Raw genomic sequence first — 27,339 nt, 5'->3', positions numbered from 1 at the left:
ATTGGTTTGTTTGTGAAGAGCCTTGACTTATGCTTAATACATTTGCTACATTAAAGGCAGTAAATGATGGTTATTTGGTATTGTATTAACTATGTTACTTTGTACTTGTATTACTTTATTTTGTATTTTTTCTGTACGTGAATTACTTCATATGTTAAAATTAATAAATTTAATTGTCAAAATTAATAAATTATTAAATTACTTCATATGTTAAAATTAATTAAATTAATCGTTAAAATTAATACATTATTAAAAGTATTATATTAATTAAATTATAAAATTATTAAAATTAATAAATCATATATTAAAATTAATAAATTAAGTTTCGGAAAAAAATGGTTATGTGCATTTCCATTTTAATGAACCAGCGAACTCCTTAAAAATGCACTCTGACTTTCCCCTGAATTCTCTATTCTTGAACATTTTGGAGCTAAAGATTTAATTTGACATGTTGTATAAATTTTAATTGAATTTATATGCCCGACCAAGGTAACATATTTCAAACTACCTCAGAGTTAATAAGATCCCTGCACCAAGAAGGCTGAAAAGCTGATTTCTCCAGCAGATGCTTTTTTTTCCCCCTTGAAATATTAGTTCTACTTACAAATTATGCAATTTTCATTCCCTACAAAGCCTACTCCTCACACCAGGCCTAAATCCATGTCGACTGGTGGAAAATAAGTTAATAGGCTCTTGCACATCAATGGTACATAAATGGTAGATAGGCTTTTGGTCTTCTTGCAAAATTGTGACCAATTAAAGTGCCACTTTCACTGAAGCCATCACATTGACAAACTCTCCCACACTGCAACTATTTATAATTCAGTTCTTAGAAATTAAGCTTGCAGTGCAACAAGAGTAATGAAAAATCTAGTCAAGCCAGTTGCAACAAGGCACTATCTGTGACTTTTTGGTTGAAACACTTAACATAAATTATTTCTGTGTGCACCCAGAAACTTTATCAGCTAAGTGATCTCACAACTGGTCCCTATTAACAAAAAAAAAATATTGATTTACCTGGAGATGAGTAAAACACTTGTTTGAGAGCCAGTCCACATATGGCTGATCTTTTGATGCACTCTGACTTTCCCCTGAATTCTCTATTCTTGAACATTTTGGAGCTAAAGATTTAATTTGACATGTTGTAGTATCAACCTTCAAAATAAAGAAAATTCACTAAAGTTAACATAAATTCAGGAAAAAGTGATCTGACAATGTTGATGTGATAGTACAGATTCTATCACAAATGTGTATGTTACATATGTACAGATGATAGTGTAGGATGACTGTGATTGGCTGAAAGTGTAGCCACACCTACTGGCAGATCTTAAAGGATTGCTTATAGCCAGACCAGGTCATTCTGGACTGATCAACCTACTTGTGATATGCTCCAGTCTTTTAGTTAATAAAAGCCTTGGTTTGGATCAACAAGTCTTTGGTTCTTTCGACGCGCATTACAGTTAATTAGTGATGTTTATAGCTTCAGTCAAACTTTATTCCATGTGCAGTTTCTGATTGCTAATTGAATACTGTTGCCCTAACCACTTTATGCAATCTATTATACTCTCCAGAAAATCCTGCACCACTTCATTTCAGTCAGACCATTCCAACTCGCTTCATTATCTCTGCAAAGCAAAGTATAGAAAAGAAATACACTCAAGTGGTAATCACATTATTTTGAGCTTGATTATTAAGCTTTGTGTGTTTTTAGGTTGTATGCAACTTGGTAAGTTCAAGTCAACTTTTCACATTGGAATAAAAACAGTAAATTTAGGTCAGGCAACATCTGTGAAGAATTAACATTTGAGGTGATAATCTCTGGATGGCTGCCTGCGACATGCGCTAGTGAGGATAGGAATATGGCAGATGAACATGTGACTGAAGAGTTGGTGCCGGGGTTCAGATCCATGGATCATTGGGTTCTCTTCTAACCTGAACTAAAATGACAGTGAGGGGTTTAATATCCTGGTGGGTAGAGCAGTTGGGAAAGTTTAAACTAGTTTAGCATGGAGATGGGAACCAGAATGAGAGAGCAATGAATAGGGCAGAAGAATGGCAAATGTAGTTGCCTTGTTTAAAAAAGGTAATAGGGTAAATCCTGGGAATTAGAGACCAGTGAGTCTTATGTCAGTGGTGTGTAAACTAATGAAGAGGATTCTTAAGGATAGGATATATGAGCATTTGGACAAATAGGTGTATGATTGGAGAATGGAAAATGTAGTTGCCTTGTTTAAAAAAGGTAATAAGGAGAATTTTGATAAGTACAGTCTACTCAAGGATAGTCAGCATGGCTTTGTGAAGGGAACATCATGCCTCATGAGTCTATTCCTTTGAGGCAGTAACAAAAGAATTTGATGAGGGTAGGGTGGTAAATGTAGTCTACATGGATTTTAGCAAGGCATTTGACAAGGTCCCCCATGAGAGATTCATCCAGAAAGTCTTGAGTCACAGGATAAGTGGAAAATTAGCTGTATACATTAAAAAATTGGCATGCAGGAAGAATGCAGAGAGTAGTAGTAGAAGGAAAGTATTCTACTTGGAGGTCAGTGACTAGTGGAATGGTGCAGGGATTTTTTATGGGACCCCTGTTCTTTGTGATTTTTATAAAAATGACATGCATGAAGAGCTGGATGAATGGGTTCGTAAATTTGCGGATGGCACAAAGGTTGAAGGAGTTGTGGATTGAGCTGATGATATAGACAGAATGTAGATTTAGCCGGAAAAGTGGCAGATGGATTTCAATCCAGATAAGTGTGAGGTGATGTATTTTGGAAGGACTAACCAGAAAGCCAAGTACATGGTTAATGGTCAGTTACGTAAGAGCGTGGATGAACAGAGGGACCTTGGGCTGCAAATCCATACATCTCTCGAGGTTGCTGCTGTGAGCACTGCTGTGCAAATAATTCTGACTCAAAGTCCACAGACTGTACAACAGGCTTTAGTTAGCTTAAACTTGAAAACACCAGTCTCAGTACCTTGCTGCCTCCACGTGTCTGACTGTCCCCAAAGGGGCTGGCTCAAGTCTTTATAGAGGCCGGTGATTGACAGCCAGCAGGAGGGGCCAGCCTCCCAGGTTGCCTACCTGGAGGTACAGTAGTTGACCCCTGCAGTAGGCTGGTAGGAGTGCAGCCAGTGTAGTGATTGTATCACTACATTCACTCCCTTTTTAAAATGAGTCCGGGGGAGGGGGGCAGTGTTCCTGGTACCGAGTAGTATCTATAAGTTCATATGCTCCAGCGGTCATCTGTGCCTCTGCAACTGTCACAGGACAGACTCCTGGTCGATGGTCGGTAGGGGAAAGGCTGCCTGAGAGTCGGTTGGCTTTGGGGTGGCCGGCGGTGTGGGCAGGATGGTGTCTGGCAGAGTAGGGGTGTAGGTGTGGGGCGGTCTGCAGGGAGTGGGGCCCTTTGGAGAGGTGGAGTGAGGGTGTCGGCTCCCAGAGGATCCTGGATGGGTATGGAGTGCCCGGGGTGAGAGGGTTGGGCCCCTGCTGATGCCAGGTCCCTGGTAGAGATGGTGTCCTCATGTCCATTAGGGTACCTGACCTAGGCGTAATTTGGGTTTGAATGCTCAACCAGAGGTTCAGATTTGTGAGTCTTCATGTGTCTGCAGAGGAGTACTTGACCCAGAGAAGTCAGCCACACTGGAAGGGACACGCCAGTTGCTGATTTCCCAGGAAAGGAGAAAAGGCTTTCGAGGGGGGTCTGATTGGTAGCCATTCTCGAGAGCAACTGTCTTGTGACTAGCCGCAATGCCTCGCTCATGAAGCTGGACTCCAGTTACTGTGGATGAATGCCAGGTATCCAAACATGGTGAAGATCTGCACCAGCGCCTTGATAATGGAGACGGTGGAGATGTCAGGGAAAGGGATGGTGAAGGGAAAATGGGAGTATTCGTCTATGACCGAGAGGAAATCGGTATTCTTATTCGTGGAAAGCAGTGGTCCCTTGAAGTCGATGCGGAGTTGCTCAAAGGGCCGAGTGGCCTTCACTACATGGGCCTGTGGTGGACGGAAGAGCACAGTTTGCACTCCACACAGACCCTGCAGGACTAAGTCATGGTCCGGACATCTTGGACGGTGAAGGGGAGGTTCCGGAACTTAATAAAGTGGTACAGGCACATGACGCCCAGGTGGCAACACCGCCTGAAGCTGTTCAGACTGCCCACTGGCACAGGTCCGGGACAGGGCATCAGGGAAGTCGTTGAGCTTCCCCAGCCTATACTGGAAGTTGTAGCTGAAAGTGGCCAGCTCAACTCCCCAGCGCAAAATCTTGTTGTTTTTGATCTTGCCTTTGTGGGTGGTGCTAAACATCAGTGCCACTGCACGCTGGTCTGCGAGAAGGGTGAATCTTCTGGGGGCCAGGTCGTGGTGCCAGTGGCAGACTGCTTCCACAATCGCCTGGGCCTCCTATCTCCATCCTATATTCTGGCTCATCCCCTTACTTTTCATGGTATAATTGGCAAATTTGTAGATGTTGTTGTTGTACTGAGCTACACTGTTGTAGGTGTAAAGTGAGTAAAGCAGGGGCTAAGAACACAGCCCTGTGGTGCTCTGGTACTGATGGAGATTATGGAGAAGTTCTTACCAATCTTCACTGATTATGGTCTGGAGGTGAGGAAATCCATAATCCAATAATACAGTGGGATGTTAACTCCCAGGTCTTGGAGTTTGCTGATCAGTTTTGAGGGGATGATAGTGTTAAATGGCGAATTGTAGTCAATAAAGAGAATCTTGATGCTCTTTATCAACTATAGCTTGGCATTTGATCTTTGCTCTCCAGGCATTCCAGGGCTTTGTGCAGAGCCAGTGAGATGGCATCTGACGTAGACCAGTTTCTTTGATAGGTGAACTGAAATGGATCCATGTCGTTGTTCAGACAGCAGCAGATATGCACAAACACTCGCCTTTCAAAACACTTCATCACTCTTGATGTAAATGCTACTGGTCAATAGTTGTTAAGGCAGGTTACTGCTCTCTTCTTGGGGCGCTGGTGTGATTGAAGCCTGTTTGAAACAGGTGGGTACCAGGCCATGCTGGAGTGAGATATTGAAGATATCTGTGAATACTTTGGAAAGTTTATCAGCCTAGATCTTTAATACTTGGGGCAGGTACTCCATCTGGCCTGGATGCTTTCCTCAGATTCACTCTCCCGAAGGCAGGATGTACGTCATCCTCAGATACGGTCAGGATGGGATCATCAGGGGCCGTAGGGATGGGGAAAGTGGTTCTTCTCTGTTACTGTCACCAAATTGGGCGTAGATTAGCAATTAACAAAACGTTACACCTGCACTACTCCCACCTGTCTGAATTTAACGGGCATGTGAATCTTCCACATTTCCATGTTTTTAAAATCCATTTCCTGCATTTTTGAATGATTTCCGCTTTCAGGAGCTCAGATCAGGGCCCATTGGTCTTCTCACTGCTGCCTTTGAGCAGAAGCACATTGGGCACCTTGGGCCCCTGGCAGGCAGCAGTGGCGGGGACCTCAGGCTCCCGCCGGAAGTGGGCCCTAGGTGGGGAGGTGTCAGTCATCGGCAGTGGCCAGCATTATTTTGAAAGTCAAGAACAAGGTGGAATAAAGCAGCAAACACACCATGAAGGTAACAAAAAGGCACGGAGAAGAAAAAGAATAAATTGACAAATCACTGTAAGGATAAACATTTTCAAAGTCAATAAAAATAATAAAAATGTTATTAGTATTTAGTGACATTTACATTTTGTAATGTCCATTTTTACTTTGAAATGCAATAAAAGAGGCTTGAATGGTAATTTTATGTGTAAATTTTTAAAAAATTTCCAAATGAGAGGTGCTGCTTCCAAACCTCCACCCCCAGCAAGGGGACACTGTGCCTCCTTGACCCCCACCCCCAGCATTGTGCCCCCTTGACCCCCACTATACATCTCACTCACATACCTGATTTAACCCATATCCCTCTAAACCTATCCTATCCATGTATCTGTCCAAATGTTTCTTAAACACTGTGCTTTTACCTGATTTATTCCTCTCATGATTTTATTCACCACTGATCCTCCTGGTCCTCCAAGAGATAAAACCCTGGCCTTGCTCAACTTCTCCGTCCAGTTCAGCAACCCCCACCCAACCCCAAGTGCTGGCAACATCCTCATTAATCATCTCTGCCCCCTCTCTCGCTTGACAACCTTTTGTCTATAGCTGAGTGATCAAAACTGTGCATAATATTCCAAGTTATCTGTCAGCAATTTTGATAACAATGCTGTGATTGATCCCTACTGATTGGAGAACTGCAAGTTAAGAGAAGGCTATTGTGAGTTTATGGTAAGGATAGTGCAAAAATGGTACAGTAAGGATGGGGCACTCATCCAGACTCACTTCCACAGCCAATTGTCCTCCCGAGCTATGCGTTGCAAAAAAAATTGACTATTCATGAATAACTGTTGGCACTTATTGATGAATGGATCCAGAGCGGCAAGAAACAAGAAGGCAAAGGATGGATCAGGAATTCTGAAGATGAGAAATAGACACAGGTGCAAAACCAAAGAGGGAAGAGCTCACATGGAATTCAAGCAGTTGGCAACACAGGATGTGTACCCAAGGCATCTGTGAGGAACAATCATTCAGAATCACAGAAGGTCAGACGTGGTAGCAAAACTGCAGCAAGACCAAGAATGGGGCAAGAGATAGGGTCATGGGGAAATGAAGGGGAGAAAGATCTAAATTAGCATTCAAGAGCTGTTAAGGTTGGAATCTTTGAAGGAAAGAAAAAGAAGTATTTGTTTAAATACCAGTGTGGTAAAGAATGAAATGCAAATCTGGAGAGCTTTTAGATGGACAAAATTGGTACAGTGAGAAGTCAAGAGCATGTATCTGCTAACACATGGCAATGATATCTTTCAAATATTTCAGAAACTAAAATATAATAATAAATAGATATGCTCTTGAATTAAACCAACTTTTAATTACATATCTAATTCAATATATGCTTGGTAACTCATGGTTCTAAAGGCAACATGTGAATCCACCCAAAGTATTATTTTTTGCAACACGATCTCCTTCACCCAGACCACAGTATTGCCCCAAAATTGACATTCGCATAGGAGTCAGAAGGCAAATGCTTCCTCCTTCAAACACTAAATAATTAATTAACTGCCCAAATCAGCATGAAAAACATTTTCTCCGTCATTATTACACACAAAGAAAAGAAAACCAAATACGAGTAAAATTACACTTAAAGAATTACCACATGGGATCCCTCATGAGATTTTTTTAAAAAATGAGTATTAAGAAAGACGATACATAAAAGCAGACTACAGCAGACATAGTTAACAGAAATTTTCAAGCAAGTGGCAAACTGGCGAGTTACAAGAAGCATAAATTACAAAATACTTTTGCTCTGGCACACCAACAGTGTCTGTGGCTGATCAAACTAATATTAGTAATAAATCAAGCTTTTAAATGGGTTGAGATAATATCCAAATCTTGTTGCTCACTGTTCCCATTGTGTAAATGAATGTGCAACTTTGTCCAACACAGCAATGAGGCAGGAGGCAACTTCATTCAAGTGAATGCAGGTAAATTATGGATCAGATGGCAACATTCAATGGAATTTTATGGATAATTCAGAATCGATTAATAAAAGCTACGTTGTGAATTTAGAGTCTTTGCATTTTCCAAAAAAATGAAAGGGATACAAGGTGTTAAGATTGATGACAATGTTAGTTAATGAAAATAGAAAATTGATTGAATTATTTTTTAAAATTGAGAGCATGTTTAAAACTCCATTAGAAGTCTAACCATTGATAAGAAAATAAAACATTGTACAACGCTGCTCCAACCACAAAGTTGTAGAACTGTTTACTGAACAACTTTCGGCAGAGAATCGTCAAAATCCCTGACGTGGTCTCAAAGTGAAAATGAGAGATGCCCCCCCCCCCCTTCACTGAATCTGCAATTAAATCACCCAAGAGTGGCTGCAACTGCAGTGTAATTATCCCCTTGCCACCTAAACAATTTCTGTTATCAGAAGAAACAACTTTGTGTTGCCGAGGTTGTCCTGACAGCGAAACAAGTAATCGGACATTATAAATAAACATTCTGCAACATTGATGTGTTAAACGTGTGCAACAACAACTCCCACGCTATTTGCCCCCTGTCCGGCTACACTTGTCCAGTGAACTGCACGTACCGCCGAGTTGAGCGCTGTTTACCATGGCTGGGTCTTCGAGTTTAAGGCCCCTAACTCGACTGCTGGAGAGCTCCCTCCCGGTAGGTGCTCGTACCATTTCAAAGTTTAACACCCTGGCAGCAGTGAGCTCAGGAGGGGTGGGGGCTTTTAGAGGCTTGAGGAAAATAATACTGAACTTGTTTTGAGTTCGTCCCTCATCAGTAGTGCCCGTCTTTTATGCCTTCTCCCACCAATAAAGTTCGTTCCCAGCATCAGATGAAACCCAGTGAGTGGAAGACGACGGAATAATGTGCAGGTATCTTGTGGGTTGAGGGATGGGCCATTCGCACCGTTCCAGCCATCCTGAATTGATTCGCCCCCACCCACCCCGCAGGAGAGGTGAGATACAGAGGACATGGGTCAAGGATGAAAGGGGAAAAGTTTAGGGTGAACATCTTCACACAGTGGTGGGGGTGTGGAACGAGCTGCCAGTTGAGATGGTTAATGCGGGCTCAATTTTAACCTTAAAGGGGATTTTGGACAGGCACGTGGATGGGAGGGGTATGGAGGGCTATGCAATGGGTGCAGGTCAGCGGGACGAGACAAAAAGAATGGTTCGGCTCAGACTGGAAGGGCCGAAGGAGCTGTTCCTGCGCTATAATGTTCCCTGGTTCCATGGACGTCCTCGCGTGTTGTAACGAAAGCGGGATCGGGTAGCCGTCGGGCCCTCAACCAGTGTGTCACTCTCCAAGGCTCGTTAAAAGGCGCCGCACTCACAGCTCCGGGCGCCTCGCTCTGAAACGGCGCGTGCACGGTGATGCGCCCCTTCCTCCAGCTCATGCCTCGTCTGCGCGCGGCGCGCGGGCCCGGCCCACCGTCCCTCGGATGGTTCGCTTGGCGGGGAAGGATCACGGTGGGGTGCGTCCGGCTCACGACCGCTTCAATAGGAATGTCGTTGGGCCTGTCGCCATCTTTCTGCAGTCATTTTCAACCACGAATCGTATTCTTCTACTAAAGGTACCTGCAAACGATGGCAAATCGTCCCGTTTCTATGGCAACATGGTCATGCGGACGACGCCATTGTGATTGATATTTATGCTGACCAATGAACGCAAAGATTAGTGTTTACTGCTGTTTAACTAAGATGATGAAATTGCTGTTTTAGCCAATTGGAGGACGCGGGGCGGGTTATGCCATGGGTGGCGATCCCCGGGCTGAATGTCACCTCTGATATCCCATCCTTTATTGCTGCTCCTGGGACCGTTGCCTGTGAGACTCGATCGAGGAACGGGCCTGACAAAATAGTGCCCTGACCCGACTTCAACAAGAGTTGTGCGTTAGATTGCACAAGTGTTAACCAACGAAAATGCGTTCTCTCGTTCTGCTGTTGTATATGTAAGACAGATCTACATGTATATAAATAGATATTGTTCAATAAGTAATAGAGTCTGGGATGATAGTGTGAGCAGTTCCTTTGGTCGTTCAGCATTCTCAATGCCCTTGGGAAGAAGCTGTTTCTCAGCCTGATAGTGTTGGCCCCAATACTCCTGTATCTTTTTTCTCAACTGGAGTAACTGACAGATGCTTTGTGCAGGGTGGAAGGGGTCCTCGATGATTTTACGTGTCCTCTTCAAACAACAATCCAGGTAGATCACTTTGAAGGGGTGGAGGAAGACCGCAGTGAGCCGATTTGCCGCTCTAATGGTCCTGTGGATTGACCTTAGAGACCCCCTGACCGCTACAGTCCTTAACCTACCCCTTTCATTCATTCTCTCCCTCGTTTTTTTCCTTCCCTTCTCCCTCTTCAGCCCTTCCACCCCAGGGTCAGTTCTCCAAGAAGGGGTGAATGTGATAGTACAGACCTTTCACCAATGTATATAGTTACAGTATCTAGAGTGTAATGGCTGTGCTTACAGCGATTGGCTGAGAGCTTAGTCACACCTACTGTCTGGGCCTTAAAGGGTTGTGTCCCTAGCCAGGTCGGATCATTCCGGACTGGTCGGCCACCTGTGAAGTGCTCCTGTCTTTTGCTAATAAAAGCCTTGGTTTGGATCAACAAGTCTGGTTCTTTCAATGAGCTCTACAATTATTAGCAAAAAGAATTTTTTTAAAAAAGGATGGAGCGTCTGACTCGGCCAGAAAAACTTGACATCAACCCACAGTCAGCTACAGCCTTCAAAGCCTTTAAGTTTTGGATGATGAACTTTGAAAACTTCCTAAGGCTCATTGAGGTGGAGGAGGATAACTAGCGTCTAACAGCATTGCTGTCTATGGTGTCCTTGAGAGTCTACAAGAACATCCTGGATGAGTCCACTTACACCACAGCCATAAAGGTACTGAAAGAACTGTACGATCAACCAATGAACAGAGTTCATGCCCGGCTCGTGCTTGTGTCGAGGAAGCAACAGCCCGGCGAGTCCAGTAGGGGATATTTACAAGTAGTCAAGGCTTTGGGCAAGGACTGTAAATGTGTGGACAAAACTGCTGCCGAGATCACAAACGATCTCGGCCGGGATGCCTATGTGGCCAGGCTCCGATTGAACAAAGTGAGGCTGCACTTGCTCGAACAAGGGGTAGAAAAACTAGAGGACGTAGCCCGGATTGCAATCACAATAGAGGATACAGCCTTAAAATCAAACAAGTTCTCTAGGGACTGGACCCCACGTTCTGATGTGAGTAGAGTGCCCTTCTACCCTACCACCCCCCGAGATATTGACGGCCTGTCGGCTGCTGCTACACTGCCCGCTGTGAACCCAAAATGTTATTTCTGCGGGAGGGACAAGCACAGCAGGTCCCAGTGCCCAGCAAGAAAAGCCAGGTGCCAGAAGTGCCTTAAAAACGGCCACTTTGCTGCAGTCTGTAGGTCTAAAATAGCTGCCGGCAAACACAGTGCCTCGTATGAAGCCCAACCGCCACTATCCCATTCAAACTCTTCTTCCTCAGAGCTCTCGTCCAATGAGAGCGAGGGCTCCCCTGCATGGCAACACCTGATGTCACAGAGATGTCGAACCCGGACGGGGCAGCCTACCCTCGCAATCATGATGTTGGACCGCTCTTGCCCCCGTGCGGAATACTCGACCCGGCCTTGGTCCCGACTGTAGAGCCCGCTATTGCCACGGCCACGGCCACCCCCGGGGCCGACGCTGCCGCGGCGGCCACCGTCACAGCCACCCCCGTAGACGACGCTACCGCTGCTCGCTCCCCTGCTGCCGCTGCCCACGCCGCTGCCGGTGTGTCCACTGCGACCGACTGGGGACCTGCTGCGGCCAACCAGGTACTCGCCCTAGCGTCCACCACTGATGACCGCTGGGGCCCGACCGCTGCGACCGACGACCTACCCACCGCCAACCGCAAGCAACAACCCCCACTACTTACCGTTCATCCACCGACGCCGCCACAACAGCACCTCCAGGAGTTCCTCCAACCTGCTCCTCCAGCGCTGACTGCGTCTATGACGTCATCCCATTGCGTGATGTCAACACGCGGAACTCCCCTGTCAACAGGATCACTGGCTGCTTCTATAACACTAAATCAGCAATGCTCTCATCCCCTCATTAAAGCAATGGATCTGATTAAAGTGCATGGACACTACACCAATTGCTTATTTGACTCTGCATCAACTGAGTTTTATCCGGCCAGATCTGGCCCTCCGTTGCGGACTTGACATTATCCCCACTACCCAGAGGATCTCATTAACCACGAGGTCGCACTCGACCACGCTGGAAGTACAGGGCATAATAGTCACCCACTTCAAATTATTCATCCTTCCCCAATTGTGCGCCCTAGTGTTGCTGGGATTAGACTTTCAGTGTCAGTTTCAAACGGTGTCCCTACACTTTGGGGGACCACACGCCCCCTTCTCGGTCTGCCATCGCTCCACCCCTGAAGCACCCGAGCAACCCACCCCCGTGCCCCGGGGGCACTCCTGTGGCCTTTCCACACTCTGGATTGCCCCGACAGCACTCTTCGCAAACCTCACCCCTGGCTGGAAGCCTGTGGCCACCAAAAGTCGGCAATATAGTTACTAAAACAGGCAATTCATTAGGAGTGAGATGCTTAGATTGCTGGATGAGGGCATCATCGAACCCATTTCAAGTCCCTGGAGAGCCCAGGTGGTGGTTGTCAAGAACGGGGAAAAGCTACGGATGGTGGTCGACTATAGCCAGACCATTAACCGCTTCACGCTCCTGGATGCGTACCCCCTGCCACGCATCACGGATGTGGTGAACCAGATCGCCCAATACCGCATATTCTCCACCATTGACCTACGTTCGGCCTACCACCAGCTCCCGATCCGCTGTGAGGACCGACCATTCACGGCCTTCGAAGCGAATGGGCGGCTGTATCAATTTCTCAGGGTACCATTCGGGGTCACGAATGGTGTCACAGTCTTCCAGCGGGAAATGGACCGGATGGTGGACCAGAACGGGCTAACTGCTACCTTCCCGTATCTGGACAATGTCACCATCTGCGGCCACGACGCGCAGGACCACGACGCCAACCTAGACAAATTTCTTCAAACTGCCGGTTGGCTGAACCTGACCTACAATTTTGACAAGTGTGTCTTCCAGACCACACGACTCACGATTCTAGGTTGCGTGGTGGAGAACGGGGTAGTGATGCCAGATCCTGACTGCATACGTCCCCTAATGGACTTCCCCCCCACCCCATACCCAGAAAGTGCTCAAACGCTGCCTGGGCTTTTTCTCATATTACGCCCAATGGGTTCCACACTACGCCGACAAGGCGCGTCCTCTTATCAAGACCACCTCCTTTCCCCTCTCGACCGAAGCCAGAGCGGCTTTCGATCGAATCAAATCCAACATCGCCGCTGCAACACTGCACGCGATCGATGAGTCTGTCCCGTTTCAAGTCGAGAGCGATGCATCCGACTTCGCCCTGGCAACCACCTTGAACCAGGCTGATCGGCCTGTAGCCGCCTTCTCCAGAACCCTCCAGGGTCCAGAGAGTAGACACTCCTCAGTCGAGAAGGAGGCCCAGGCCATAGTTGAAATGGTGCGTCGTTGGAGACATTACCTCGCTGGGAGGCGCTTTTCACTGTTGACTGATCAACGCGCGGTCTCCTTCATGTTCAGCAACACCCAGCAAGGTAAGATTAAAAAAAAACGACAAAATCGCCAGGTGGAGAATTGAACTCTCCACCTTTAACTATGACATCCTGTACCGGCCTGGTAAGCTCAACAACCCGCCTGATGCGCTCTCCAGGGGGACGTGAGCCAGCGTACAGATGGACAGACTACAGAAACTCCATGAGGCGCTCAGTCATCCAGGGGTCACTAGGTTTGCCCACTTTATGAAGGCGCGCAACCTACCCTGCACAGTCGAGGAGATTTGCTCCATTACCCGAGCCTGTTCATTGTGCGCTGAATGCAAGCCCCACTTCTTCCGTCTGGGGAACTCCCACGTTATCAAAGCCACCCACCCCTTCGAGCGTCTTAGCGTAGACTTTAAGGGGCACCTACCGTCGACTAACCGTAATAACTACATCCTTACGGCCATCGACGAGTACTTCCGCTTCCCGTTCGCTGTGCCCTGCCCAGATACCACTGCCACCTCAGTGATACAGGCCTTTCACAGTATCTTCACCATTTTCGGGAACCCCAATTCCATCCACAGTGATAGGGCGTCCTCATTCATGAGCACAGAGCTGCAACAGTACCTTCTGGAGTGTGGTATCGCTTCAAGCAGGACCACCAGCTATAACCCTCGTGGTAACGGCCAGGTCGAGAGGGAGAATGCCACCATCTGGAGAGCGGTTACACTGGCTCTCCGGTCTAAAGGTCTCCCCACCTCTCATTGGCAGGAGGTTCTTACTAGTGCCTTACCCTCCATCCGCTCCCTCCTATGTACTGCAACAAATGCCACCCCCCATGAAACGATGTTCTTTTTCCCAAGGAAATCCGAATCAGGAACCACTGTACTGGCATGGCTCACCGTCCCTGGCCCCATCCTTTTGCGACGCCACGTCCGGCACTCAATGAACGACCCCTTGGTTGACCGAGTGACTCTACTCCACGCGAACCCGTATTACGCCTACATTGAGTTCCCAGATGGGTGGGAGGACACTGTTTCGGTGTGAGACCTAGTTCAGGACGCGGTAGGCCCAGCAACCCCCCCCAACCCAACCTTCCCCAACTCTTTATTCCCCAAACCCCGTGCCGGAACAGAAGGACCAACAGCACCCCAACGACCCGGGCCACGCTGCCGACAACACAGCTGGGGAATTGAGTGAAGGAGCGGTCGCACCCAATGAGTCTACTGGCGACACCACTCTAGCGACCCCAATCCCGGCACCACGGCGGTCACGCCGGATGGTCAGACCCCCTGACCGCTACAGTCCTTAACCTACCCCTTTCATTCATTCTCTCCCTCGTTTTTTTTCCTTCCCTTCTCCCTCTTCAGCCCTTCCACCCCAGGGTCAGTTCTCCAAGAAGGGGTGAATGTGATAGTACAGACCTTTCACCAATGTATATAGTTACAGTATCTAGAGTGTAATGGCTGTGCTTACAGCATTTGGCTGAGAGCTTAGCACGCCTACTGTCTGGGCCTTAAAGGGTTGTGTTCCTAGCCAGGTCGGATCATTCCGGACTGGTCGGCCACCTGTGAAGAGCTCCTGTCTTTTGCTAATAAAAGCCTTGGTTTGGATCAACAAGTCTGGTTCTTTCGACGAGCTCTACAATACTGTAGCCAGATTTTGAGGACAGGGTCAGGGGAGCGACATCTCATGCAGAAGGTGCCTCACGGCAAGTACCTGCCGTACCTGCAGGAAAAGGAATCTCAGGGTTGTATGATGTCATGTATGTACTCTAACAATAAATCTGAAAAAAATCTGAAGAGCAAATTACATTTTTATTGTGAAAAATTAATTAGCAAGGGCATCTCATCGTTTGGTACTTTTTTGTCCTTTCTCTATTTGGGATCATGTTTGTCTTGAATTCCTTCGAGAATATCTCCCATTACTTTGAGACTGACCTGCTTTTTAATTCATCATTTTAATTCCTGGAATCTTATTTGATGATTATTCCAACAAATTGTTCCTTCAGAGTTTTTATTCTCTCCTTAATCAATATTAACTACATGTTTTAAGTGAAACACGAAAGTCTGCAGACACAGTGATTGAAGTAAAAACAAATTCTGGAGAAACTCAGCAGGTCAAACAGCATACTTTACATAGCAAAGATAAAGATTGTTACGTACCAGACAGCAGCAATAAAAATGAGCCCAGATGGTGTTATATTTAAAATAATATTTTTAATTATTAATCAACAATTATATAACTCCCAATCTAATTTAACTAACTTATCTAAACTTAACTAAATTTACATAAATCTAGCTTAAACTCTAGCTATCACTATTATATCAGTGTGTGGAATGCCTCAAGCCACTACAGCTCAAGGATCAATTCTGGGAAGGCAATTCAAAGTTCAGTTTTGGAAGTTCAGTGATGGCACATGGGTTTGAAATTGATGTGTCACACAGGCTTTAGGATGGTTGAGACACACAGGCCTTAAATGGTGAGACACGCACTTAGATTGAAGGAGCAGTTCATGAAGTGGGTGAAATAAACCGGGGATAACAGAAGGTTGATTAACTACAAACACCCTTGCTTTGATACTTCAAAGAAATGTCCTTTTTTTTTGATGTTTACATTTTAAAAAAATTTTCACACTATGAACCATATTGACCAAAATGCACATAAACATTTCCCTCTTGAATATACACAGTGTCATTTTTTTCCCCCTTCCCTTCAAAGAAATGTCCTTTTTAGACAAGAGCCTTCTTCAGCAATTAGAACCCCTTTTACAGGTCAAAGTGGAGTGCAGTATTTCTTCTGCCAATAGAGAACCCTTTACGCAGGTCAGTCGAGTAGAGAGCAGTATTTCTTTAAAACCCTTTCGAGGTTCAGTTAAAGTGGTTTCTCATCCCTCTATATTAACATGAGGAACTCTGACAATCTGTCAATAACTACACAATGAACCCAAGTGGGTTTCTCAATCCCACAAAGGAGGTTGAAGATATGTTTCTCTTGTGCTGCCTTCTTAAAATGGCTTTTAAAACAAATGTGTACTGTCTTTTTAAGAAGCTGGTCACAGGGTCTCTGGCCCACTTCTCCAGGGCTTTCCACCCCCACCCCACCACACATTGCAACTATATCAAATTTTTGGAACATGTTGTCTTTAAAGCCTGCTGCTAATTCACAGTCACTTTCCAAGCACTGCAGACTTTTGCTAAATCTGGTCTCTTAAAGGGAAAATTAACTGAAAAAATGGGTGGGGGGGGGTGAAAAACACATCACAAGGTACATAACCAACATTTCAGGCTTGAGCCCTTCACAAGATATGAAGGATACCCCACTCCCATGCCAATATGCTCCCATTGCTTCATTCACTGCCAAAACAAGGCCATCTGTAAATTGGAGGAGTAACACCTAATAATTTGCCTGGGCACTGTCCAACCAGATGGCATTGAATCGATTTCCTGAGTTTCTGCTGGGCCACTCCCCATTCTCACTCTCTAGAGCGCAAGCCCAAGATGTTGATTCTGTATCGATCTTTGCTATGTAAACTATGCTATTTGATCTGTTGAGTTTTCCAGCATAGTATTTTTACTTTATACATTTTTATATCTTTCAATTTATTTCAATCCCTGTAACCAAGAATGCTAATCTTTCTCCTTTCTAATCAGTATTAATTAATATATATATATTTCCACCTGTTCTTGATTGTAGTCATCTTGAGTTGCTGCAATGCATTTCTTTAATCATACATAAAGCAGCCACTGAATTGATCCACCATGGCTGAATTAAATCCCTAGCTGGGCTTTGATTCAAAGTTCTGATTTATTGTCAGAGTAAAGTATATGCATGGCATCACCTATACAACCCTGAGATACATTTTCCTGCAGGCAGGGCAGAATTACCACTTAGTAGTAGTACAAAAAAAAATACACAAGATTCATATACATGTAAACAAATAAAGAAATGTAAACAAACTGCAATACAGAGAGAAATAAAATCCTTAAATGAATCTCTGATTGAGTTTGTTGTTGAGGAATCTGAAAGTGGAGGGGTAGCAGTTGTTCCTGAACCTGGTGGTGCAAGTTTGTAGCACCCAAGACCTCTTTCCTGATGGTACCAACAAGAACAGAGTGTGTGCTGGGTAATGTGTATTCTTCATGATTGCTGCTGCTCTCCGACGGCAGTAATGTCTTCAATGGCAGGGAGGGTTTTGCCTGTGATGTTCTGGGCTATATCCACCAACTTTTGCAGGGCTTTCTGCTCAGAGGTATTGGTGTTTCCATATCAGACCATGATGCAACCAGTCAGAACACTTTTCACCACACATTCATATAAATTTGCCAGGGTCTCTGGTGTCATATCAAACCTCCACAAACTCCTGAGGAAGTAAAGAGAATGATGTGCTTTCTTCATGATGCCATTAGTATTTTGGGTCCAGGAAAGACCTTCCAAGGTAGTGACTCCCAAGAAGTTAAATTTGATCACCCTCTCCATCGCTGGTCCCCCAATGATCACTGGATCGTACACCCTTCCCTTCCTGAAGTTTGTGGATGATGCTGAATTTCTCAATTGTTGCACACATTAAAGTAAATTCTGAGAATCCCAAAATTTTTTATGTTATCAATATGGATTCTGGGCAGAATTTGAAAGTTCAGGAAATGAGACAGTTTTTATAAAGTGCCTCTGTCTTGTTCTCAGTGCTATGAAATTAATGGAGCTAACTCATTTCAGCTTTGGACCAGTGGCCTTCTAAATGTTGGTGATGGTGGACTTACTAATAATTAATTCATTAAATAATGCCAATTGTAGAGGATTAATGATGTGGGTTGCATGGAAGGGTTAGCTTTATTGGAATAGTTTTTAAATTGATGTGTTTGGTTGATTATTAGGAAATATATTTGTTGCAATGACCATGGTATAAAAGCTCATCTCTAATGCCAGAGACTGTTGTGTAAGGACTGAAACCTAACATTAAAGAAAAAATAGATTATAAGAAACTATTGTATTGAGTTTTGACGTTTTGAATAACAATATAATGTTTTTATCTTTGTTTTATCAGGATAAATTAAAAATGGGCGAATACCAGGATTTGTTGACTCAATCACTTATTGCAACAAATCATGTTCAGGACTGTGCAATTATAGATCTGAAAAATCTCTCTGTGGTGACAATTTCCAAAGGATTCAAAGTAAGAACTTTTGACTTTTTTTCCCAACATTTTTGATGATTAGTTCAACATTTTGTATAATATCTCTGAAGTAAAACAGACACCATGATTAAGAAATGCTGGAGAAACTGGTGAGGGAGGGATAGTGGAAGGAGCAGAGACCCACAGGCAGGAGGTAAAAGGTGGAAAAGAAAGGGAGGGCACACCAGCAAACAAGAGGAGCAGGGAAAGCTCTGAATAGAGAGGGAAGGAACTGGAGGAAAGATGACAGAGGGTTGAGGAACAGGGAATAATAGGCTAGTAGAAACCGGAGAAGTTGATGTTAATGCCGTCCAATTGGAGAGTGCCCAGACAGAAAATTAAGTGCTGCACCTCCAATTTATGGGTGATTTGACAGTACATAAAGCCATGGAGAGACATGTCAGCAGCTTCATTCTATCTGCATCAATGACAGATCTCCCAATGGCCAACCATTTCAATTCTGTGCCCCACTCCTGTGCTGATATATCTGTCCATGACCTCATGTACCATTAAATCAAGCATACCTTCAGGCAAGCTGCTTTCATCTGGATAGTGTTAAGAGTATTGTTGGAGCTGTATTCGCTAGGATTCTACTAAATAGAATAATACCTAGTGTCGCTGAGAATATTCTCCCAGAATCACAGTGCGGCTTTCGTGCAAACAGAGGAACCACTGACATGGTCTTTGCCCTCAGACAGCTCCAAGAAAAGTGCAGAGAATAAAACAAAGGACTCTACATCACCTTTGTTGACCTCACCAAAGCCTTCGACACCGTGAGCAGGAAAGGGCTTTGGCAAATACTAGAGCGCATCGGATGTCCCCCAAAGTTCCTCAACATGATTATCCAACTGCACGAAAACCAACAAGGTCGGGTCAGATACAGCAATGAGCTCTCTGAACCCTTCTCCATTAACAATGGCGTGAAGCAAGGCTGTGTTCTCGCACCAACCCTCTTTTCAATCTTCTTCAGCATGATGCTGAACCAAGCCATGAAAGACCCCAACAATGAAGACGCTGTTTACATCCGGTACCGCACGGATGGCAGTCTCTTCAATCTGAGGCGCCTGCAAGCTCACACCAAGACACAAGAGAAACTTGTCCGTGAACTACTCTTTGCAGATGATGCCGCTTTAGTTGCCCATTCAGAGCCAGCTCTTCAGCGCTTGACGTCCTGCTTTGCGGAAACTGCCAAAATGTTTGGCCTGGAAGTCAGCCTGAAGAAAACTGAGGTCCTCCATCAGCCAGCTCCCCACCATGACTACCAGCCCCCCCACATCTCCATCGGGCACACAAAACTCAAAACGGTCAACCAGTTTACCTATCTCGGCTGCACCATTTCATCAGATGCAAGGATCGACAATGAGATAGACAACAGACTCGCCAAGGCAAATAGCGCCTTTGGAAGACTACACAAAAGAGTCTGGAAAAACAACCAACTGAAAAACCTCACAAAGATAAGCGTATACAGAGCTGTTGTCATACCCACACTCCTGTTCGGCTCCGAATCATGGGTCCTCTACCGGCACCACCTACGGCTCCTAGAACGCTTCCACCAGCGTTGTCTCCGCTCCATCCTCAACATCCATTGGAGCGCTCACACCCCTAACGTCGAGGTACTCGAGATGGCAGAGGTCGACAGCATCGAGTCCACGCTGCTGAAGATCCAGCTGCGCTGGATGGGTCACGTCTCCAGAATGGAGGACCATCGCCTTCCCAAGATCGTATTATATGGCGAGCTCTCCACTGGCCACCGTGACAGAGGTGCACCAAAGAAAAGGTACAAGGACTGCCTAAAGAAATCTCTTGGTGCCTGCCACATTGACCACCGCCAGTGGGCTGATAACGCCTCAAACCGTGCATCTTGGCGCCTCACAGTTTGGCGGGCAGCAGCCTCCTTTGAAGAAGACCGCAGAGCCCACCTCACTGACAAAAGGCAAAGGAGGAAAAACCCAACACCCAACCCCAACCAACCAATTTTCCCTTGCAACCGCTGCAATCGTGTCTGCCTGTCCCGCATCGGACTGGTCAGCCACAAACGAGCCTGCAGCTGACGTGGACTTTTTACCCCCTCCATAAATCTTCGTCCGCGAAGCCAAGCCAAAGAAAGATTCATCCAGGCAACTGAAGGATATTTCATTCATGACATGCTTTGTGGATGGTGGAAATTATATTGGGTGTCAGGATGGAGGTCACTCATCCTGGGATATCCATCCTCAGATCTGTCATTGTAATCACATTATTTATCTTGCTGATCCAGGTGAGTCTTTGTGAAATTATAACCCCTAGGACAGGGGTTCCCAACCTGGGTACATGTACCCCCAGTGGTACATTTGCACTTTTCAGGGGGTACATTGGGTTTGAGAGAATAACCACTACTGTACAATACATGGTGTTGTAATATGCAGTCAGATTGCACAATGTAGTGTTATTTTTTTAATCCTTAATTTTTAGGGGTACATGGGAACCTATAAAAAATGCCCAAGGGGTAGAGGAACAAAAAGGTTGGGAACCCCAGCCTTGGGATGTTAATGGTGGGGGACCCTAATACCCAATGACTCAAGTTTTACTAGGGCTCAATGCAGCACCCAATGTTACAAAAAATGCTAACTTGATGTTCAGGGACATCATTCTTACCTTGCATATGAAATTCAGCTATTTGATTATAAAGATGTCCAGTGCTAAATGGTGGATTCTAGGTAAAGGCAAATGAGCACCCAAACACATGAAGGAATATTCTCAACTATTACAGATATATTGATTAATAAGAGGGTTCAAGTCAAAAAACACACAAATGCTGGAGAAACTCAGCAGGTCAAACAGTGTCTTTATGTAGCAAAAGTAAAGATACATCACCAACCTTCAGGAAGGGCTTAAGCCCGAAACGTTGGTGATGTATCTTTGTCTTTGCTATATAAAGGCACTGTTTGACCAGCTGAGTATCTCCAGCATTTGTGCGTTTTTTCACTTATCCATGGTGTCAACAGAATCCTGTGTTTTACCAAAAAGAGGTTCAAAGTAAATTTGGCAATGAAAAACTGGAAATATCCAGCTAGCCATACTTCAGCTAGAAGATGACCTTTCAACCAATTTTATGATGTCTTTCTTCTTTGGCTTGGCTTCGCGGACGAAGATTTATGGAGGGGGTAAAAGTCCACGTCAGCTGCAGGCTCGTTTGTGGCTGACAAGTCCGATGCGGGACAGGCAGGCACGGTTGCAGCGGCTGCAGGGGAAAATTGGTTGGTTGAGGTTGGGTGTTGGGTTTTTCCTCCTTTGCCTTTTGTCAGTGAGGTGGGCTCTGCGGTCTTCTTCAAAGGAGGTTGCTGCCCGCCAAACTGTGAGGCGCCAAGATGCACGGTTTGAGGCGATATCAGCCCACTGGCGGTGGTCAATGTGGCAGGCACCAAGAGATTTCTTTAGGCAGTCCTTGTACCTTTTCTTTGGTGCACCTCTGTCACGGTGGCCAGTGGAGAGCTCGCCATAGAACACGATCTTGGGAAGGCGATGGTCCTCCATTCTGGAGACGTGACCCACCCAGCGCAGATGGATCTTCAGCAGTGTGAACTCGATGCTGTCGACCTCTGCCATCTCGAGTACTTCGACGTTAGGGATGAAAGCGCTCCAATGGATGTTGAGGATGGAGCGGAAACAACACTGGTGGAAGCGTTCTAGGAGCCGTAGGTGATGCCGGTAGAGGACCCATGATTCGGAGCCGAACAGGAGTCTGGGTATGACAACGGCTTATCTTTGTGAGGTTTTTCAGTTGGTTGTTTTTCCAGACTCTTTTGTGTAGTCTTCCAAAGGCGCTATTTGCCTTGGCGAGTCTGTTGACTATCTCATTGTCGATCCTTGCATCTGATGAAATGGTGCAGCCGAGATAGGTAAACTGGTTGACCGTTTTGAGTTTTGTGTGCCCGATGGAGATGTGGGGGGGCTGGTAGTCATGGTGGGGAGCTGGCTGATGGAGGACCTCAGTTTTCTTCAGGCTGACTTCCAGGCCAAACATTTTGGCAGTTTCCGCAAAGCAGGACGTCAAGCGCTGAAGAGCTGGCTCTGAATGGGCAACTAAAGCGGCATCGTCTGCAAAGAGTAGTTCACGGACAAGTTTCTCTTGTGTCTTGGTGTGAGCTTGCAGGCGCCTCAGACTTAAATATTCAGTCAAATTTCACTTATCTAAATCAAGATACAGCATGCCTGTCAACTGAAATAATAATTTCCAATAAATTGAAGTAATTTGTTTTCATCAGTTGGATGCAGAGGAAACTCAAGCCTTCCTGAATGCTTTCAAGCAGCCAAACATCATTCGAGAATATGGCCTCCTCTTTAAGAATGCAAACTACAAGTGTGTCAGAGCAGATAAGGATTCAATATACAGTAAATATGTAAGATGAGTTTTTTTTTAGTTTAAAATTGACAGATGAAGAATGTATTCACTTTATGTATGTGTTTTAAAGTACACACACCTTAAAAATACATCCTTTGGATATTGTGTGTTAGAAACTAAAGTAAAATTCCCATTACCAGCACCTTTGGGGATTGGAGATGTCGAATTTTCAAATTGATTGTGAATCACTCTTCCAGTGCCTAACTAAGACACTTGCATTAAGAATACACCATTTAAAAGACTAAAGACAGTGCAAAATGTAAAGTAATTGAAAAAAAAATCAGTATTGTAGTCTTTAATTATATAAAGTTCACATTAATCAGCTAATTCCCATAACGTAAAAAATTTAAATTCGAATCTCGGTCGCTGGTGCTGTAACAGTGTTGCTTTAGCCACAACGCTAATCGTGCCGCCATCATGATTAACCCGCCCTCTCCTCACACTGATATCCTAACACCTCCACACTAGTGTCCCGGTCAGGCCCTCAGTCCAACCTGACTCACCTCCATGCCAGTGTCCCAGTCAGGCCCTCGGTATACCTTACTTTAAATTCAAACCCCATTCATGAGCACTGTAACAGCACGGCGCTAGCTTCTCCGCTAACCATGCCGTTGATGTAATTACCCTCTCCCACACCAAGTTTACAGATAATGCCTTATTAATAAATTAAATTACATATTAAGACTCTTACCAAGCGAGATACTTTGGAAGAGTCGCCTGAGCAGCACCGACCAGCTCTTCATCCTGGGCACCACAATTTTATTCAAACACAAACTTTATTCAAACAGCTGCTGTGGGTGGGGCATGACCGGGGTGCCCTGCTAGGTGAATGTTTGCTCCCAAGAAGTTGTGTGTTGCTTTAGAGAACATTCACTTTAATCAGCTAATTCCCGTAACTTACAAAATTTAAATTCAAATCCTGGTCACTGGTACTAGTGGGTGGAACTGGCCAATTTAGCAGGTCCATAGCAGGTAATCTGGTGGTGTGAAAGGTCCCAACCGGGCAGGGCGAGTAAAAATCAACCAGGCCCTGACTCTTGGTGGGGGCAAGTGTCAGAGCCTGGCCAAGTTAACTCATTAATCACTCTGTTGGTGGTGTGAATGGTCTACTCAAATTACCAGGTACCATTAGTGTCATTAGTGCCTGCATGCTTGCGTCAGTCTGCAAGTTATAATTCACAGCGCAGCCAGCCACGCTTTGACAGTCCCACCGACTGCACAGTTATATTTTACAGCGCAGCTGGCTGCATTCTGACAGCCTAGTCAATTGCACAGTTATATTTCAGAGCACTCAATGTAATACGTCATTCGCTGGAGGTAGGACCCCCCTTAAAATCCCAGGTTCCTGATGAACCAGGTAAATCATGGTGCAGTGGGAAAGGCTTCCTGGGGCAGCTTGCCCGACAAGTTTACCTGCTTGCTAGGAGGATTGACAATATGAAAGGGGCTAGAGTTGCGCTTGCTGCTACACTAACCACGCAGTCATGATTAACCCCCAACCCCCCTTGCGCTGACAACCCGACTCACCTCCATGCCAGTGTCCTGGTCAGGCCCTTGATGCAAACAACTCACCTCCACGCCAGTGTGCAGATCAGGCCCTCAATGCACCTTCCTTTTAATTTGAGTTACATTCATGAGCGCTGTAACAGCATTGCGCTAGCCACTCCACTCAAAATGCTGCCAACAAAATTACCACACCCCCCCCCCACCCCGCCAGCCAAATAAAGTTTACAGATAATGCTTTACTATATACTTAATAATATACTAATAAAGACACTTACCGAGAGAGACACTTTGGAAGAGTTGCCAGAGCAGTACCGGGCAGCTCTTCATCTTGAGCACAGCCATTTTGTTCAAACAACTTTATTTAAATTTTATTCAAACAGCTGCTGTGGGCTTGGCACAACAGGCGCGTCCCACTCGGTGAAAGTTTGCTCCCAAGGGGTTGTGTGTTGCTTCGGAGAATGTTTATTTTAAACTTTTACTTAAAACTTAATTTATTCCTATTTATTTTAAAATAAATTTATTTATTTCCTTTGCTTTTTTGCAGTTATTTGAGTTTCCAATTGATTGAGTGCCAGAATAATGGAGATTTTCCTGTAATACAATCTGCTAAAGTTTAAAAGAAATAAATAATTTGTCTTGAGTTTTGCATAATGCACTTAAACAGCAGGTTTTTGTAGGGTTAATTCAAAAGAAAGACAATTATGAATTAAGCTATTTAATAATTGAGTGTTGGTTGTTTTGAACAGAATAATGAGGGCCTTGTGTTGGTCAAGACTGGAATGTATATAATCTGTGCCACTTACACAAAGTCGATGTATCCAAGTGTATGTGTTGAAGCCGTTGAGAAATTAGGTGAGTATTGGTCAAATTTTATTGAATTTGCAAACGGCATTCAGTAAATTTTGGAAACTTTTTAAGATCTTAACAAAAAACTTAAGGAAAGATCAGGGATATGGAATGAGAAGGATGTAGAGGCATGTGTGTAACATAGGTTGAATGACAAAATGCCAAGAGTTAAAGACAATTTGATGCTCATAATAGTGAAAGTTTGAAAGTGTGGCAGATTTTACAACATTAATTATTGCTATTTCACCAAATAATATTTTACAGCATGATTTTCTTTTAATGCACTTTTATTTATGTTGTAATAGGAGCTTCATAGCTAAGTGCTATTCAATTAGAACATTTCACTTATCTTTCGTAAATGTACATGCATTTTTTTTTCTGATTGCACCAAAAATTAAATGAGGCTTTACAAGCTAAAGCCATATGTGTCTCTTGTCTGTAGAATATTTAATAGAAATTTGTTTATTTAAAGGTGACTACTTCAAGACAAAGGGTAAATAAAAGGAGCAAGGATCGAATCTACAGTGATAGCAATGGACCCAAAAACATATTGAGTAAGGGAAAAAAAATTGATAAATAGTGCTCACTTTAATAAAGCACAGGCACATTATGTTCTGTTCCATCTGCTTATCTGACAGATACAAATCAACAGTTCATCAGAAGATATTAAAATATTGTTGAAATCTAGCAGTTTATGTATTATTATAGGAAACCTACTTTTGAATTCAACTTCTTTATCCCATTGTCCAAAATCAGACTGACACTCATTTGCGCATTTGTATTAATTGAACGAATACATATTTTGACCTGCGTTGCTTTATTATTGCACAGAATAATGTTTTAGACTGTGATGTTTACTATTCAATTTACAAATAAAAACATTGTCTATTATTAAATACAATATTTTTCATTATTTTTGTAAATATTAAATACCTTGCTTGCTTGCACTAAATTCACAATATAGCAAATTATTTGCATTATATTCCACCTCTTCCCCTATCTAACATTATGCTAACCTGTTCAATTTTGCTTATAATCTCTCAGTTCTCTTGTAATCGTCTTTATTGATTTCAATTAGCCACCAAGTTTAATTATCGTGGCTTTTTTAAAACAAAATTGAAATTTAAAGCTATGAATTGGGCTCCTTTGGTTAATTTTTCATTGTGGCAGTGCACATCCTCATGGCACCCCTTTCGCCTTTCGGCCTCTTTGAGTTCCTACATTTGCCTTTCGGTCTAAAGAACGCGGCCCAAACATTCCAGCGCCCCATGGACGCGGTTGGAAAAGACCTGAACTTTGTGTTCAACGATATTCTCAGTGCCATTCGCAACCACGATGAACACAAAGCCCACCTCCGCACACTCTTTGCCAGTCTGGCAGACTTCAACTTCATTGTCAATGCGGCCAAATACCAGTTCGGCAAGGAGTCCCTCCAGTTCTTGGGGCATACCATTTCGGCAGCTGGGGCCGTGCCAGCACAGGAGAAGGTAGCAGCTGTTCAACGATTCCCCAAACTCTCCACTCTGAAATGCCTCCAAGAGTTCGAGGGGATGGTGAATTTTTACCATTGTTTAATCCTCGGAGCTGTGCGCACCATGTGCCCATTGCTCATGCTCATGGCCACCAAAGAAAAGACTTTATCGTGTCAGAGGGGGCAGACAGGGCTTTCATCGTGACAAAGGAGGCTCTAGCCAATGCCACGCTCTCTGTGGACGCCTCAGCTACGGCAATGGGGGGTATTCTGGGACAGTGGCTTGATGAACAATGGTGCCTGCTGGCCTTTTTCAGCAAGCAGCTGCGTCCACCAGAGCTCAAATACAGCGCCTTCGACCGGGAGCTCCTGGTACTGTATTTGGCCATCCTCCATTTCTGCTACTTCCTCGAGGGCAGGCCGTTCACAGCCTTCATGGATCACAAGCCCCTCACTCAAGCACTGGTGATGGCCAAGGATTCGTGGTCCACCAGACAGCAGCGCCACCTCTCGTATGTGTCTGAGTTCACAACCGACATTCGACACAGGGCCGGCAAGGACAATGTAGTGGTGGATGTGCTCTCCCATCCAGCAATCAACACTCTCGCACCTGGCCTGGATTACGAGAAACTGGCTCAGGCACAGAGGAATGATGCGGAGACGTAGGCCTTGCGGACCGCCATCTCGGGCCTCAAACTCAAGGATGTCCGGGTGCTCAGCAGCCTGGACACATTGCTCTGCGACGTCACAACAAGCACGCCATGCCC

The 27,339-nt window shown here is 44.9% G+C and overlaps 2 protein-coding genes across 5 annotated transcripts in view; one reads left to right on the top strand and one right to left on the bottom strand.

The window, feature by feature from the left end:
* The window catches only part of fam228a (family with sequence similarity 228 member A), a 36,475-nt gene extending 27,260 nt beyond the window's left edge, over positions 1–9,215 (bottom strand). Inside the window, exons 1-2 of one of the 2 annotated variants that reach the window (XR_011340539.1) lie at positions 8,920–9,215; positions 1,018–1,155 (exon numbers count right to left, since the gene is read on the bottom strand). Coding sequence is in view for 1 of the 2 variants with exons in the window: in XM_069886737.1 (XP_069742838.1) it covers positions 1,018–1,155; positions 8,920–8,982 (201 nt within the window). In the remaining variant the exon portion in view is untranslated. The remainder of the gene's footprint in view (positions 1–1,017; positions 1,156–8,919) is intronic. The other variant, XM_069886737.1, reaches the window with a different exon arrangement.
* The window catches only part of pfn4 (profilin family member 4), a 40,215-nt gene continuing 21,025 nt past the window's right edge, over positions 8,150–27,339 (top strand). The window contains exons 1-5 of one of the 3 annotated variants that reach the window (XM_069886751.1): positions 8,150–8,243; positions 18,240–18,368; positions 22,613–22,747; positions 25,002–25,107; positions 25,574–25,788. In XM_069886751.1, coding sequence (XP_069742852.1) covers positions 8,187–8,243; positions 18,240–18,368; positions 22,613–22,747; positions 25,002–25,107; positions 25,574–25,602 — 456 coding nt within the window. In that variant the 5' untranslated portion in view covers positions 8,150–8,186 and the 3' untranslated portion in view covers positions 25,603–25,788. Of the gene's footprint in view, positions 8,244–8,982; positions 9,160–18,239; positions 18,369–22,612; positions 22,748–25,001; positions 25,108–25,573; positions 25,789–27,339 lie in introns of those variants that run through there. The other 2 variants (XR_011340540.1, XM_069886750.1) reach the window with 2 other exon arrangements.

The sequence above is a fragment of the Narcine bancroftii genome, chromosome 6 (assembly GCF_036971445.1).
Source record: "Narcine bancroftii isolate sNarBan1 chromosome 6, sNarBan1.hap1, whole genome shotgun sequence".
In the NCBI taxonomy this organism is placed as follows: Eukaryota; Metazoa; Chordata; class Chondrichthyes; order Torpediniformes; family Narcinidae; genus Narcine; species Narcine bancroftii.
The sequence above is the reverse complement of the archived record's forward strand: the minus strand, read 5'-3'. Positions and strand labels throughout refer to the sequence as shown.